This window comes from Chaetodon trifascialis, chromosome 23, assembly GCF_039877785.1.
Source record: "Chaetodon trifascialis isolate fChaTrf1 chromosome 23, fChaTrf1.hap1, whole genome shotgun sequence".
Classification (NCBI taxonomy): Eukaryota; Metazoa; Chordata; class Actinopteri; order Chaetodontiformes; family Chaetodontidae; genus Chaetodon; species Chaetodon trifascialis.
Genome location: NC_092078.1, coordinates 9276919 through 9294117, shown reverse-complemented (window position 1 = coordinate 9294117; position 17199 = coordinate 9276919). Strand labels below are relative to the sequence as shown.

Here is a 17199-nt window from a genome sequence, read left to right as displayed (position 1 = left end):
TAATTTCTCATTCATATGCATGTATGTAAGACCATGTTTTGAAATATAATATCGGTATGCTGCAGTATCCCCACGGTGCAAGTGCAAGCAGCCACTGTAACATGTGAAGTAATCAAGTCTCAGCTCTGCACATGGGAGAATGTGTAGCCCCTCAGTACACACTAGTGTGGAAGACAACAGCACAAACTGCATAGATATGATTGACTTGCCTAATCCAATTACATTAAGAAACCGTTGTTCATTTAAGATGTACATTAAGCTCCAATTTGAAGAATATTTTCTGATTAGCAGACAGCAACAAACAGACTAATTGTTGTGTCTGGTGATTTGTGCTGCATAACATGATTCGTGCGCTGTCAATCAAGCCTGACTCCCGGATGGAGGGATGGGGCGCTGCTGTCAATCGCCACGACCCCAACATGCAAACCGCACGGAGGCACGTCTCCATGTATAGCCTGTGCGCATCAGTACATTGAGCCTGCTCACATTTGTTTATCCATAGTTGTATTTAAAAGCCCTGACATTTACCAAAATTGATTTCCTTCACAGCCTTGCATTTGTTTGAACATACAACGGCGACGACTCTGTAATCCCATTTTAATTAGAAAGATGTAGCGGGCACGGTAAGCTCATGCGCTCTGTTCCCCGCAGCGATGCCACACTGGCAAGGAATCAATCACCAAGGCACCGGTTGCCAGGGCAACGAACAGGGGGCTTCTGCACTACTGTCTAAGTGGTAAATGATTGCCGGTGTAACTCGTTGGCGAATGTGAGGAGTTTTTATCTCTCTCTCTGTCTGTCTCGCTCGCTCGCTCTTCTTCCGCCCCCCTCCCTCATTGCATATCCAGAGAGTTAATTAAAAGCAGCCAACATGAAATAAATCTAAATCTGAGTAGAAATGAAACATACAGTACAAATTGAATTTCTCCGTCAAGGGGTTTGAGGTTGGGCGGATAGGTGGTGGTGGTGGTGGTCGTGGAGGTGCGGGGTAACAGGAAGGCAATAGTAGTGAAAAATGAATATGCAGTGTGAGAGAGGTGTGAAAGGAAGAAAAACATACACATGCCTGAAGAGGCTGGTGAATGGAGAAATAGAGGGAGGGGCCGAGGAAGGCATCAGGTTACGCATTTCAGATTTTAATTTGGACCTTAATTTCTTGAGCTGAGCACTGTTTAAACCATAATCTACTGTTTACCACCCTGCTCAGACTGCATGTGCTGTGAATTAAACCCTTTGCAGACAGGGAACACATGACACTGCTGGTGTTGTCGAGCTGTTAGTGACGGCTTTTTGTTTAACACAAGCAGGTGCGTGTCTGTCATGCAGCTATTTTAGATTAGCAAAATGCACGTTCATGTAATTTGTAATGGTACAATGTTGACTGCCAATGTTTATAATTGGTTATTACTACAAATATACTACATGTGACTAAACTATAAGAATGTAATACAAGTACACTAAAGGATTTGGCTGGTGTTATTCTGTAACTGTCAATAAAATCCCATGAAAGACTAAAACCAACAATTAGTTGTGTCTCAATACCTCTTACTTTCCCAGCCTGTCTGTGGCACTCACCTTCCAGCCCATTGGTCCCTACTGAGGATGTAGTTTTTTAAAAAGCCTGTCACAACTACATAGTATCTTTCTTATAAAAGGCTTACTACTTTCCAAAAACAGCTGGGCACTGCAGGTTGTCGCAAACATCATTCAAACTGGAGTAAGTGGTGTATTTGTTGGGAACTATTTTCAGCCAATCACGGGGTGCCAATCAGTATAATAACATGGCACCCAGTGCAACACTGGAGTACTATGGCACGATGGAATCAGACTTTGGCTACACTATTAGTTTCTGTCTTCACTATCAGACACCTGCACCAGAAGATGCTTACATACAAGCCATAAATTGAACATTATTGGTCACATTGTTGGCCCAAATTCATCCCATTAGCTATAGTGCTTGCTACCAGCCTATGTACTTCACTCCAACAGGCAGTATGCAAGCATTCGTCCAATTTAACCTTGTTTCTGGACACCTTACGAGACCGGACCAAAACTGCAAAGTCATGCGTGTAAGCGGAATTGGCATTATTCACGAAATATCACAAGGTCACAAATTTGTGGAGACACTGTAAGCTTAAAAAAAAAAAAGGTTCATGACTCAGCTGCAAAACGAAAGGTCAGCACCAAGATTCAGAAACAGGAATTGTCCTGACTAAAGAATGGCTCCACCACAGCAAAGAGAAAGGTGACACGAGCTAAACAGGCAGTCAGCTGTGTTGAAGCAACAGGCGACCGTTCCTGAGTGAGCCCTGAAGGGGTCCTTCATAATCTTGTATCAGATGCCCTGCACAGAAACCACAAACCGTCTGTGAAGATCTAATTTTGCCCAGTGCTGAAGACATTATTGCTGAAATACTGGGCGACGAGAGTGCTGGGGAAGTTGATACAACTGCGCACAACACAGTGGCCCCGCACTGGATTTGTCACGTCAACATTTCAACTTTTGTAGGAGCTCATACATAACACAGGTTCTGCACTCCGAGTGAATAAAAGCAAAGACAGCCACTGCAGCACAACTGCTTGTTTATATTCTGTTTTACAATGGGAGGATTTCATGGAAGAAATCCACTACTGAGCACATCAACAAACTTCCAGTACACCTCTCCCAAAGCCTCTCTCTCTGTCATACACACAAATTGCAATGCAACCTCTGCAACATTTTAGACATGGAAAAATGTTTCCACATGCATCTGTACAGCCAGCTGATCCAGCCATGGTCTTCTTTTCAAGAGCACCAGATCATCCCAAGCTGACAAATGCTGGTGAACTCAGTGTAGACAAGTATTCAATGTAATGCAATGTATGACATTTATTTATTCCCTTTGGAAAGCAGCAGGATGAGCAAACAATGTATGACTATGACAAATCACACACCACTGTAGCCTGGTTCTGTCAAAAGCAAAAAATATCCCTACCTGTGATTTTAGGGGGATTTACGTGGTGTAGCTATACTATGTGTTCGGCATGCACAGGTTTTGGTTTTGGTACAATAGTACCAAATCTAGCAAACTCACTGCGATTAACTGGTGAGCTTCAGAGGTGCTGGTGTATTTTTTGGGACGCAGCCAGGCTAAGCTAGGCTACACGCCTCCTGACTCCTGTTATACTGTTACAGCAAGTGTATTCTCAAAAATGTTAAACTTTTCTTAAAAGGCTTAAACCTGCAATAACAACAAACAACAACAAAACAGGTGTTTTTGGAGCGTTCCACAATTTTCCCAGTCTTTCGCTGCTCCTGTCTCAATTTGTTTGAAGCGTGTTGCTGCATCAAATTCAGAATAAGCCTACATGTACAAAAATCAATGAAGCTGATACAGTAAAACGTTAAATATATTGCTTTGTACTCTCTTCAATCCAGTTCATGTCAAAAATGATGAGCAAATTATCACATTCTGTTTTTTGGAATCGGGGTTGTACAATCGACACTTAACTGTCAATCCTGGGATCCACTGTATGACGTCTCTTGTCATCTCTCTTTCCTATTGTCAAACCCTTCAAAAGAAAATCTAAGCACTGCCCCTGTCTAATTTGGCCCTGTGAAAACAGCAGCAGCAGTCTGCAGCACTTGAGATGTCTCGGGCCAAACTACGACTCTCCAGCAAGCTCTTTGTAAAATAGAACACACACCGCATTGGCCCGAGAATGAAATGTGTGCACTCCAGGAAACTCAGGTTGTCCATCTGGCAGCAGGCACTGCCTGTCTATCCACTGGGATCATTCCTTCCTACTCTTCTGCCTCCCACCACTGTCTCTCCAATTAAAAGTTACACATCAGCCTCAAGTCTGAGCCAGACTTCCAGATGGTTGGAATGATAGAGCAAGCTTTTCTTCTGTTGCATTGTCAGTGGAGAAATCATTTACCTGTGTGTCTATTTTCCAAAAGTGCTGTGCAGTTGGGTGGTTGGCGGATGCTTTGGGAATTGAGCCGAGTTCTTGTGCTTAGTTAAATCCCCAAACTCTGCTCTGCACTTTTAGACACAGCAGTCTGAAACTGAGCAAGGAGCTGCACATTTCAGATGTTCATACGGAGCTACGTTTTGTTCCTTGTTGGTTTAAATGAGATTGTTCACTTTTCACTTGAGAGACATCACAGGAGCTCCAATAGTTGATGTTTTCAGTAAAGTTTAAGTATAGTTACTTTTGCTTTGTTTGGAGGAAACGTCTTTAGGTTAAATCACTTTGAAAGGTTTCAGCTGTCCAGACTTATGAGGGTCATACGCTGTAGGGAGAAAGTGGGACTTCTCCTTTGAAGAGATGCTCAGACCTCTATTGAAATCTTGAAGAAAATGTCAATTACAGCTCTAGCAATAATTTAATTTGCACTCCCACCATGCTGAAAAGCAATACATGAAACTATGGAGCAAAGGAATGAAGCAAGCAAAGAACTGAGCATAAAATGCTGGCTTACATATCAAATATTTGTGTGATAAGCTGACATGAAAAATGATTTTGAGGCTCTGAGGTCTTCAAAACACAGACATCCGCCCAACTATCTAAGTTTATTTTCTACTTAGCTCCGAGGCCCTGACATACATGAAGCCGTCAGTGACCGAAGATCACAGGAAAGACGTGTCAGCCTTTATTTTACCATCGCAGCGTCTAGCGTATGTTATCCCACATGCTTAAGTGCAGTTGACAGGTAAATCCCATGGCTGTGTATTTCTGCTGCTCTCATGCTTCCTCATGAAAGTCTTTCCGTGTATGAACGACCATCAAATCTCCTGAGATCACAAGACTGCAGCTCCTGCAAAATATAGAAACCAACTTAAACAACTGAGACCATAATCTTAGCAAACATAGCACAAAGAGGAGGGTACAGTCCTGGTATGGCCTGCATCTCCTCAATGTATCCATAGCCAAGCCTGTAGACAAGCATCAGCTCCAAATGTAGCCTGCAATTAACACCAAGCCCATGTGGGAGACAACTTATGTTTTTTATGTATCACTACAAGGCTGGCAACCAACTGTCTTCATGATGTGCTATGCTTGAATTCTTCAATTCTTCAGCAAGCATGAGTTTTTGTTCCAATAAAATCTGACAGGCACATCTAATGATAAGCGTATCTGCCAATAGCCCAGTTTTTCAAAGCAACATGGGACTTTAACAGAATTTCAGTTTCTTGAACTGCCTTTCAGCCGGCTGCTGCCAGGATAGATTGCAGCAGAACTTGAAAGCCTTGGATGGTCAGGCTGAATATCACTGTGGTAACAAAATGTATATCGTACAGATTGCGGGAACACTTTATCGAACAGATCTCACACCATGTGACATGCAACGAACTTGAAAGATTGTTGTTATTGCACAGTCTGTAGGTGCCACAATGCTGTCAGGTATTGAGTCTGCAATGCTATCGCTAGCTGAGCTCAAGAGATCTAAGAAAATGAAAACAGACATCTATCATACAGCACGGTCAAATCCTCAAGAGAGCAGAGGAAATGAGGTCAATTACTAATTGAATAATGCCGATCTTTTGACCATTGCTACCATTTTAGAGTCACAAATCGATACAAACCACCACACTGACATTCACCAGGGTCACCCTTCAATGATCTCTGGCAGGAAATGTGTCTAATGCTGTCTCCTCCGTCAAGCTCATTACCTGCCAAACGTGGGCTGAAGGTGAACTGGGTGGGTGAGCCTCAAGTATGTGTCCCTAATAAGTGCTAAAGCAGCATGGTGGGCAGTGGGGGAGAATATAAGATGATAATTGAGAGCACAATGGTCACTTAGAGCATGTGCAACCTCTGTGATAAATATAGCAGGTACATCCAGAAGTCCAGCACATCAGATAACTGGCTTACATGATATACGGATACATGAGGGCTATGTTTGAAAGGGGTAATTCCACTGAGGATGTGACAATGGAAACTTTTTGGATTCCCATCTTAAATTTACTGGTTGAAATCTGATTTCCACTAGAAACAGTATCTCATGTTTATGTTTGCAGCCTGCAAGGCTGGCTTACCCACCAGGAAAAGTAAGCAGCTGCCCCAGCTCCCAGACCCCCAGGGGCCCCAAAGGCCTCAGGTTTACTGTGTGTCATTTGGCTTGTGGTAATTTGATTCATTGCATTGCATATTTGTTTGGGAATATGCACCACTAAAGCAAAATATCAGCTGAAAATTTAAGGGCCTTAAGGCAGGTGCTGCATCATTACCTAATCTCTGAAGTTGCCTCTTGTCCAAATCTGCTACAGCAGCTACTTTGGTTTGAAAAACTTTAACATCATTAATGATACAGTGCTTACATAGAGCACATCCTTACATAAGATCGTCTTTAATCACATTATTAAAACTGAAATTACTGATACACATCAAACCTGGGTCAACATGGGACACCAGTGTATGAGAATTAGTTTCCGGGCTCTAGGCAAAAAAAAAAAAGAACCTGTCATGTGTCTGCTGTGTGCAATGTATTTGAAGGCCAAGCAGGACTGGGACACTCTGTACAGAGAAGTTAGGACTATTGGGGTTAATAATGGCCCACGGGTCCCCATGAAAATGGTTCTAGCCATTGGTATCCTTGCTAAGCTAGTGCTGCAACTGGACATTGCAACTACATTTGGTATTTTGATGGTATTTAATGTTCTGTTTTGCTCTCTTGCAACACAACCTTCTGAGTTGTAGAAAACTATTCCAAATCATTTGACGAGAATTCTTATATTGCCTGGATTGAGCAATACAAACCTCTAACATCAGACTCTTGGTTTACTAAGCAGTAACAAGTCTTCAGCAGAGCTGTGCACTGTAATAAAACTGGGGATATCTTTAGGGAGGAGACAGCTATCCTTAAAAAAAAAAAAAAGAGAAATCCTCCTCACATAGTTACAGACTAAACAATAACGGCATTTCCAAACTGTAGTCAGGGTATTGTGAATAGCAGTGGTGTCAATTAAACTTTGTATTAACATTTACACTCTCTGAGCATGTTTGAGTAGATACGGGGCACCGAGCAGAAATGTTGACAGCTGGTATGAGAAAAAAACTTGTGAATACCAAATGATGTTAAAATGTCATATTAACCTCAGATACAAAGGCCCTGGGAACACATCTAGACTGAATAATTAATGCAACAATGTAACAGGCTTATTAATAAGTGACGTGTTGCACACCAGGCGCTCAGGCCGTTTTGGAGGGGGAAACATTTTGAGTGAACAGATCAAAGAGAAGGAAGCAAAGTGAGTCAACACGGGTTTGTCGCTGAGCTCGCTCGCACAACAATACTCTCATTTTACTAATTCATCAAACTGATAAACCTCTTCCAGAACAACAATTGTCCAATCATAGCTCAGCAGTCATAACTAGGTATGGCAGACCTAACAAGCATTGGATTTTCCTGACTGTAAATTTGAACAATGTTAGCTGTATATGCTTATTAGCATTAAGATTTGACCCATAGTTACAGAGACGATAATCTAAATGTAAAATTTGTTGTTTGTGTTTGTTTTAGGATTAACTGCTGATTAATGATCAGTAAGTAATAGCACGTCTGACTTGATAATAGTCAGCTCTGTTTCTTTCTTTCTTCATCTTTGCCATTGTGCTCTTTATAGAGCTGATTTGTGCAAAACAGAGTTACAAAAAAAAAAAAAAAAATCAGACAAGAAAATGTAAAAAGGGCAGTTTTACCTGCGCTCAGCAGAATAACACACTGCCAAATTGGGCTAAACACTGTTGTCAAATCATTTCATATTGTAATATGTGCAATAATATGCAATAATAAACAAACTGCTTTTAAATTGCAGATACTTGCAGTGCTTGTCTCCTAGAAAAGCACAAAGTCTTTGCTGTGCCAGCCAGCAGGTCAAAGCAAAGTCATTTATCTCTGTTGAGTTGGAAATTAACTTCTGCCTCCAAGCAATTCAACCTAGTAAGAACCCTGCTATGCTGCTGACCTCTCAGGCAACATGTGTGTGGCAAAAATAGCATGGCGGAGGGCGTATGACTCCAGCCGATTAGCATCACGTTGTTGATGTGACATACATTCCCAGGAAAAATGAGAAAATCTTCCAGCCGTTTAAGTTGCAGGACGAAGATAGGGAAGGAGGGGAACTTGGGTTATTCACAGTACAAAGGAGTGCAAGAACTCAGAAGCACTGCACATACAGAAAATCCAGGGGAATAAACCAGTAATATGGATGCTTGTGGTTTAACATAGCTAATATTGTAATGTCTTCTACAAACAATGAACCCTCCGTCACAATAAAGGGAATACCTGCACGGAAAAGGCTGCGAGGTGATATCAAGGTACTACTGAGTACATTTTCTCTCAGCAGAAACAATGTTTTTTTAAAATGCTTGAACATCTATTTGTAATAAGGGTTGTTAACGTCTCTTCCTCAGCAAGTTCAGACAATGTAAATGACAAAAATAGATATTATTGAGCATGCTTTGGGGTATATGATCCAGTGTTTACTGTACACACACAGATATGTAAAATATCTGTGTGTATTTATACATCTATATCTACTCATATGTTGCATGCCCGTACACATTATGAGAGAAAAGGCTCAGAAAAACCTAGACAGCGGTTCTGGGTAAAAATCAATAAATAAATGAGAGCGAATGAAGTATGCCTGTGGTTTCCTTCTGAGCATTAAAAAATTTACTAAATCTCTGCTCAAAAAAAGCCCTCTCAAATCAGAAAATCTTGAAAATGCACAGAGGGACTGTCCACTTTCCATTTTCCAAACTGCTCGAGAAACAAAGCATTCTGGAGGACAAAGCTGGACACGCACATCTGGAGGTCTAACAATGCAGGAATTTGAAGCCATGCCTCACATAATGAGTTTTGTGCATGATTTAGAGCTGCTCCGAGAATTAGGATGCCGGGCAAAGGCGCATTTAATATCTCAAGTTAAAATTATCATTTTAATATAACAAAAACATCATGCTTGGATGGCAAATACAATTCTAGCCCTCAAGTTTGTGGCCTTAAAATAGCTCATAATCAACTCCCATAAAGCCAAAACACACTGAAGAAAACTACAATAAAAAACAATGTTAATGTCCACCTGCTTTAGCTGCTCTTTCATTTGCTTTCTCTCTGCTACTGTTGTTGTTGTTGTTGTTGTTGCAATGACTTCCTGTGCTTGAAAGCTGCAACCAAATTCACTGCAAATGGTATATGCTTAAAAAAAGCACCAAATTGCCCATTTTAGGCAATTTTATACTGATGTACATAAGGTCCCAAAGACCCAGAACAGTGCTGTATCATATAAGCTGTTTATTATGCTTCATTCACAAGTCAAGAAAAGGTGTCATCGCTCGATGTTACAGCGAGACTGAAAAAGAAGAAAGGTTTAAAGAATATAATTACAGGGTTTTGACATCAAAAAGTCGCACAGTGTAGCTTTAAGATATCACCAAGTTGTGGTTGCTTTTGTCTGCTCATCCACACAATGACTCCAAACCCTGAAGAGATCAATTTTCCAAGCTCTGTTCTCCTTCGCGTGGCCTCAGAGATTCTGCTAGAGGGGATAATTGTTGTCTTCCATACACTCCCACTAGCTGTAGGGACTCACCTGGAAAAGTACATGCAATATAGTGCAGAGAAATCAATTCTGTACAGCGGCGCTAATTGGGCTCGCAGCAGAGAGTCAGGAAATGGCTGCAACTCACACCCGTTCCCACAACCCAGAGAAGGTGAAGAGCAAAAATTGAATGTGACATGCAAGACTGTGCGCCACGTATACAAAGAGAGTCCGGTCAGATTTATCTGCGTCTCACCTCGGCTTCAGATCAAATTCGAGTCTCTCCATTCAGCGCTGGACACACGGTGCATTACGTTTTATTCAAAGTACATGGCCGTCGTTTTAAATTTTTTAAACCGCACGTTCTGTTTTGCTACAGTATGTTGAATATCAGATCTCCTGTGGTCAGAGAAAATCTTTACTCTTCCTACTTTAGGCAAGCAGCATAGTAATACAGGAGCTTATCTACTGGTGCTGAAAACTGCTTCAAAGATACTGATTCATACATGTTAGTCCAACAATCCTTGGATTTCCCTGTAGCCCTTCATAACACGGTAAAAACTCTTATCAGCTTACAACACCTTGGCTTTTTTTGCACACCCTCCAGTGATACTACCGTACCTAAGACAAGTATCCGCAAGTTAATGCAACTTCAACGTCTTACAAAACAGTGACAAAAAAGTGAATCCCCCGTAAGCAGATAAAAGTGAATAGATTTAATAAATACTTTTCAGTAGCAGGTGTAGATGAGCGCGTGTGGACGTGATAATAAGAACAGGGCATGACTACAGCAAAGGTAATATGACGATGAAGTCATGCAGTAGGCTGAATGCTACATTTACATGCACACTATACATGTAACCACAGATTAAGGCATCAACATTGAATAATACAGAAGTGCTATATGTGTTCTCAGTGCTATTGTTTTCGATGCTGTGTTCATTACTGACTGATGTGTTTGAGCTATGTGATAATGCTATTTACCCTAAGCATGGAAAACATAAGTCTGCTGATGTGTTTGTCACTGCCTTGTAAATATACAGTAAATCTGTGACTTGTTAATTATTACTAACAGTTTCTAAGTAAGTATGCTAGCGCTGGTGCCAGTGCAATGCCTTATCTTCAGCGTCCGGAAAATCACACTTAACTACTTTGAAGGATATAAACAGGTTTCTCTACAAAACCCTTTTTTCAACTAACAAAAGAAGCCAGACCTTTCAAATGATAAATGTAGACGAAACGCAAGCAGCCGTACAAGGACTTTCCTGAATAGAATGCAGTCTAATGTGGAGAAAACCTGGATTTAAACTATCCGATCAAAGAATAAACAAACAAGATGATGAATCTGATGAGACACACCATTACATACAGGCCCCATTCCAAACGTTGGGACAACAGTTTTACGAAATGTTCCTGAGCTCATGTAGCAATATCCTTCATACAATCATGTGTTCACAAAGTGGTGAACCTCTCTCCATCCTTGCTTGAGCTGAGCTTTTCCAAGATGCGCCTTTCATACCCAATCATGATACTATCACCTGTTTACCTGTGGAATGTTCCGAACAGGTGTTTTTGGAGCGTTCCACTTATTCCACACAGAATAAGCATATATTCACAAAAATCAATGAAGCTGATGACGTCAAACATTGGCACTGCATCCCATCTTATTTGAAACCAGGGTTGTACCAACTGTTAGAGACCTTAGCATGTAGCACAATGCTATTTAATCAATGCAAATGCTCTACATAATGCTTTGTGAGCAATCTACTGTATTTACATACTGAAAAACATGTATTGTATATAACACTTTGCTCTTTACATCAACAATCCAGCCTCACCAGAATAAATTTAAAGGTTTCTGAAGCTGTGAAACAACCAAGAAATTGTCTGACACCCTTCATTTCCTGATTCTAAAGGAAAACCGCTGACTTATTTGCTGGTGGCTGCCTTAGTGCATGCACTGTAGGTTGGCTTCTATGGTTGGGATTGTTTCTCTCTCTCTCTCTTTCTTTCTGACTCTGAATCAGCAGGTCCCTTCGGTAAACAAGGCAGAGTGATTGTTGGATTTGCATATTCCTGAATAAATCATATTGCATTTCTGCGATAAGCAGTGCACAACTGTTTGGTAGCTTTTCCTCCTCCTTTTTCTTCCTCCTCTCCTTTCTACACCATTCACGCATGCTGCCACGAATTAACCCTGATCATGAGGGACCACGGCAAGTGAGAAAGTGCTGCTCAAAATTCATGTTTTCGGCGGTAGGAAAAAACCATGCCATTGGCCCCTGGTGGAGCCCAGACTGCCAACTACGTGGACGGTTAATCAGGCCTGATAATGATGCATGCCCATGTCCGCCACCAAGGACAAGGATGGCAGCCATGCTCAATGGTGGGAGATGGGGGTAGAAAGCCTGGGAGGAGAGGAGGTGGAGATTAAAGAGACTGAAGCTACAGAGAATTGAAATAGCTGAAGAGATGGAGGTGGAGAAGAGAAATGGGAAGATAAGTAGTGGAAGAGGAGAAGAGAGGAGGAGGACTCCCAGATATGAGTCTATGAAGGAGTGCAAAAGAAGTCTGATCTTCTGGATGAGGTTATTCGATGTGGGTGCAAATTAGTAATTTGTGTGTGTGTGTACATGTGCGCAGCCAGGCAAGCATATGGACATGTGTGCATATTCACATCACTGTGTCTAATGGGGCTGGGGGATGCCGTTCTTAATGTGAACACATCTACACACTGTAGCCCCTTTTTAATTACAGCCCTGGCATGCTAAAGAAGCAACCAGGAGGAAAAAAAAAATCCTCCATTAAAGCCGCATGTAGGCCTCAGCCTTCTCCCCCTCATCAGTTCAGCTGATGACTGCTTTTTCTCCCTCTCCCCCCTTATTCCCCTCACTTCCTTGGGAGAATTGGGCTGGTGGTATTTTGGCTGTGAAAAGGAAACCATCGGACGGCAGGGGCATGAATATTCCAAATGACTAATGTTGCACATGCTTATTTTTGACATATCTGGCTTCCGCAGGGAAATAAAACACTTCTAATGCAGGGGGACCATCTGTTATCTGTTGCTGGTGTTTCAGAGCAGGCGGGCTCAGTGTACGCACGCACACACACACACACACACACACACACACACGCTCGCCCGCGCACACGAAAACACACACAGACACACACGGATACGTACGCAGGCAGACAGATCGACACATTCTCACACAGCGGGAGGCGTGCATAGACAGCGAGACACATGCGCACACACATGTACTAACAGCTGAATCCGTCGGGAGCATGCACAACAGACAGGCTCTAAACTCCTATACAAATTGAACACTCCTTTTTTTTAATTCAGTGTGTTTGTCAAATGTGCTGTAAATCTCGCGCTGTAGGCTGACAGGGATTGCACGCACTTTTTATGCTAGCCATAAATACCTGGGCCTGTCTCCTCGCAGCAGCTGGAGCAGGATAATATTCTTGTGGTGTGAAGGGGGAATAAACTAGCTGCATCACCTTGAAAACAAAACACGAGGCACACAAACAGCCTTCTGCATCAGCCACACATCTACGCTAGGTGCACGCTTAGATTTGTTTGGAAGTATGGCCAAAGGAATGGCTGCATGGTAAACAAAGCTCTCTTATGCATGGATAATCTGTTTGTTGTTTTCAGACAATAGCCAGGCTTCTAGGTATGCTTGCATTCAAGCAACAGATTATTTTGGATAGCTATATTTGCTGAAGAAGTCCCTTTGGCCTTGTGTGCCCATACATTTCAACAGCACAAACTGTGTTTTAAAAAAAGATTCCAGGGGATACATATATATATATGTACACACACACACACAGACACACACAGACATATAGTATATAACATGTACATACTATATATTTTTTTATATTTAGAATTGGATTTAATTATTATTATTAACTTAATTAGAATTATATCTGATTGGCGGATGATGAACATCACTACCTTACTCTCACTTTCGTCTTTGAAAGATGCTACAACTGCATCACCTTTTACACTTAGTTGCCTTTAAAAATACACCCCATCCTAGGTTACTAATAGTGCTGTCAAAAATATTGCGTTATTAACGCGTTAACGCAAATCAATTTTAATGGCGTTATTTTTTTTTTATCACAAGATTAACGTTTTTTGTGACCTAGTGCACTAAGCTGTGGCCACTGCTAGTAACATAAGAAAAACTACAGGATCCGATTGTAAACCGGAAACAAAACAATAGGCACGCCCCACGCAAGTGTTTGGTCTTGTCTGCTCGCTAGCTGTGAAAGAGTAGGCTACCGGTTTGTGTGGATGTCAAGTGTGAAACGCCAAAATGGATGTGGACAAGATTCTGAATGGAAAGTTTAGTTTCAAAAAGTTGCTCGATGGGGCAACTGACAAGAGCAAAGTTATCTGTGTGTATTGTCGGTGTGAACTGAATTATCAACATAGCACATCCAGTCTGAAACACCACTTGACGGCCAAACACACAGCGAATGCGCCTCCTTGTCAAAACCTGGCGATGATGGATGGCTTTCGACAGAGGCATATGGATGCTATTATGTTCAAGGGAAACTTGAGAAAGGAAAGTTTAAGCCATGTAAATTCAAGGGACATTTAAAGTAGATAAAAATGTGCGATTAATTTGCGATTAATCGCAAGTTAACTATGACATTCATGAGATTAATCGCGATTAAATATTTTAATCGATTGGCAGCACTAGTTACTAATATCTTCCAAATTATTTCTGATTGGATTTTCCGACTGCTGGTTACAGATTCAGTTCATCATAATATGAAATGGAGAGATGATGTGTTGGATTTGTTTGTGACGTCAATGACAAATGATTTAAACGGCAACTTCAAAATCATTGATTTTCTGTAAAACAGCTGATCAAAGGGGAAGGAAAGAGCATCAAAATTATGCACGTCTAATCAATGGTGAAGGACTTGACTGAATGAAATCCGGCCGGCATCAGGCTGTTGTAAAATAGCTCCAAAAACATCTCTGCTTGTGTGAATGTCGAGGCAGCCGGTGGCTTTTCTATGCAAAGTAAATCACTGAACTCAAACTCACCACCAGTGCTCCATCTGTATGCTTGTCTCATATTGTTAATAATATATGAAAATGAAAAAATAATATGACTTTCATTGTTGACTTTATTTGTAGTATTTCTATTGTCCTGCAAATTCAGAAGAGGCCTTCAGCAGCATGCTCGTGATGCTCTATATTCACACCTTGCCATCTCATACCTCCCAAACAACACTATTATTTTTATGCGGCTGGACCATACCCTCCCTGAGGTGGGCCATTTTTGCCAAGCAGGCATGTGTGCTCCATCCTCGGCTTTTATTTAGAGAGAAGCACTACAAATTCTCTAAACACAGTGCAATTACACGCACGTTCCAGTTGATCCATTGTGGGCACACCTTGATAAAGTCATATGCAACCAGCATCAGGCAAAATAAACAAACAAACCTCATGTGTTCAAGGCATAAACAAACGTTGGGGCGTTATTAAAATTTGTGACACCATAAAAACATTCATTTAATCCCAGAAATGAACTCACGCACGCATTAATATCTGTACACACAGGCACGTAAAGCAACTCTATGTGGAGGGATTTTTATGTGGGGACCAAAAGAGCAGCCGGGGTAGAGAGGACAGTGAGGTTTAATAGCTTACCTCTGTCAGCTGCCTTTAAGTGATGATCGTCACCCACCAGACTGCCTGGTGCACCTTGTGTGTCTTTGATCTACAAGCACATAATGGAAGCAGAGAGGCACAGAAAACAAGGTCAAAGATCCATACACTTAGAAGACCTTGGGTATCACCTGCATTAATGTATAAAGCGACAACAAAAGTGTGTGTGTGTGCCTGTGTGTGTGTGTGTGTGTGTGTGTTTGACAGAGAAAGTGATTTTGAAAGATCATTTCAGCTCAAGTCCATGACTCTAATATGCACCTCCCAGCAGACGCTGAAGACACTGTGCGCTTGATGTTGCAAAATACAAGGTTCCTTTCTGTGCTCTCGGAGGCTCCCAGGAGCCTTTTGCAAGACAGTTTAATGATGAAAGACAACATGCCTGGATGCTAGTGTTGTGTTTTAGGTCACAGGGGAAAAACAGGCAGAGCCAAAACAATTTTAGATCTTTAATTTTCTTTTTAAGACGCCACATTCATTTAGAAAGCTCCAAGTCACAATGTGGAACCTCACCTTGTGGAAGACTTTAAGGAGATAATCGCTAAATCCTTCCGAGAGTAAATATTGCTGATTGCTAAGCTCTAGCAGTAAAATATTGATATACTGAATATCAACATATTGACGTTTATCTCTAGCTGGGAAGGTTAGAAAAATGTTATTACAGCTGTGCAGTCTTCTGCTGTTGATGCTTGTAGGCATTCTCTATTATGAAATTAAAAAGAATAAAAATGTCTCCATTCTCTGCAGAGTGTTCCCACATATGCAGCGGAGGAAATATGGGTCTGATCTGAAGACGTGTCGCATGCTGACGTTTTTCCCTTCACTGGAAAACCAGACTGTAAACTCAACTGTGCGAGTGAGAGACGTCACCAAATGCAATGTGAGTCACCACCTGCTTCAGATCGCTGTGACATCGCATGCGGTATTTGGGCTTCAGAATATTTTGACAGATTGGGCTGAAAACAAATGTGAAAATTGTCATGCCAAAAAAAAAAAAAAGAATAGAAAAGATGTCACTAAGTTACAGAGTTCAAACAATCTTTTAAAATGATAATCCAGAAATGTTGTCCCCATGAAGCTTTGTCAGCTCAGGTTAAACATCTGGAAGGGAATGTCTATTGATACCAAAATCAATCTACTGATCACAGCTCTGTGTTGTTCTAGTAATTTACCCGAAAACAATGCTGTATCAATGTATGTAACAATGAGTATCTTGACATTGACTTGGCAAACATGACAAGCTGACCAGGGCAAATACAAGACAATTAAGTGGACAGGCAAGTATCAGTATGAAAACAAAACCAAAAAAAAAATGACATAAAACAGATTCAGTGGAAAGAAGCTTCATGAAGACGACAAGGTTCAAAGTACCCACTTAGATCACATCAGGGGAAGATGGATTTGGAGATTAAGCAGTGAAAAAAATAAACATAACATTGAGTTTAGTCGATGTCCAACTCCTCTGGAGGCACGGCGATGTTTGCTTTCCTGCCCGACTTTGCAGGAAAATTTCCTCATTTAAAATCCTGTGTAAAGATTACTAAACAATCATTGTCTTCTGGACATGGACAGCAACACGTCGGAACTGAAAAGCTGAAGGATGTCCAGGTATGTTTGATGCTTTTCAGATTTTTGATGTGGAATACACAGCCCATTTTTTGGTTAACAATGGTGTACCCTCACAACAATAGTCAACGCTCACCTCGCCACAAAAGCCTCAACGAGCTACGTTTCCTGCACGTACTGTTGCACTGTGACAGGCAGAAATAATGGGAGCATCACTTCGAGCTCAGTCCTCTCAGTCCCCCTACCTATCTTTTTAATGTCCACATCATTCTCCAGTTCTTGTTTGTGTGTGAGAAGGAGACGCCGGCAGAGTGAAGCCTTCAAGCGGCCACATACGCCGCTTCAAGAAATCAGCCGGCACACGAAAACAGAGGCTTGCTCTTGAAAACTGTCTGCCTTTGAAGG

General features: G+C 41.5%; 1 protein-coding gene across 1 annotated transcript in view; it reads right to left on the bottom strand.

Annotated features, from left to right (window-relative positions):
* Nucleotides 1–17199, bottom strand: part of LOC139351063 (glucosidase 2 subunit beta-like) — a 118724-nt gene that overhangs the window by 55577 nt on the left and 45948 nt on the right. The window contains exon 10 of the mRNA XM_070992721.1: nt 15211–15280. Coding sequence (XP_070848822.1) covers nt 15211–15280 — 70 coding nt within the window. The remainder of the gene's footprint in view (nt 1–15210; nt 15281–17199) is intronic.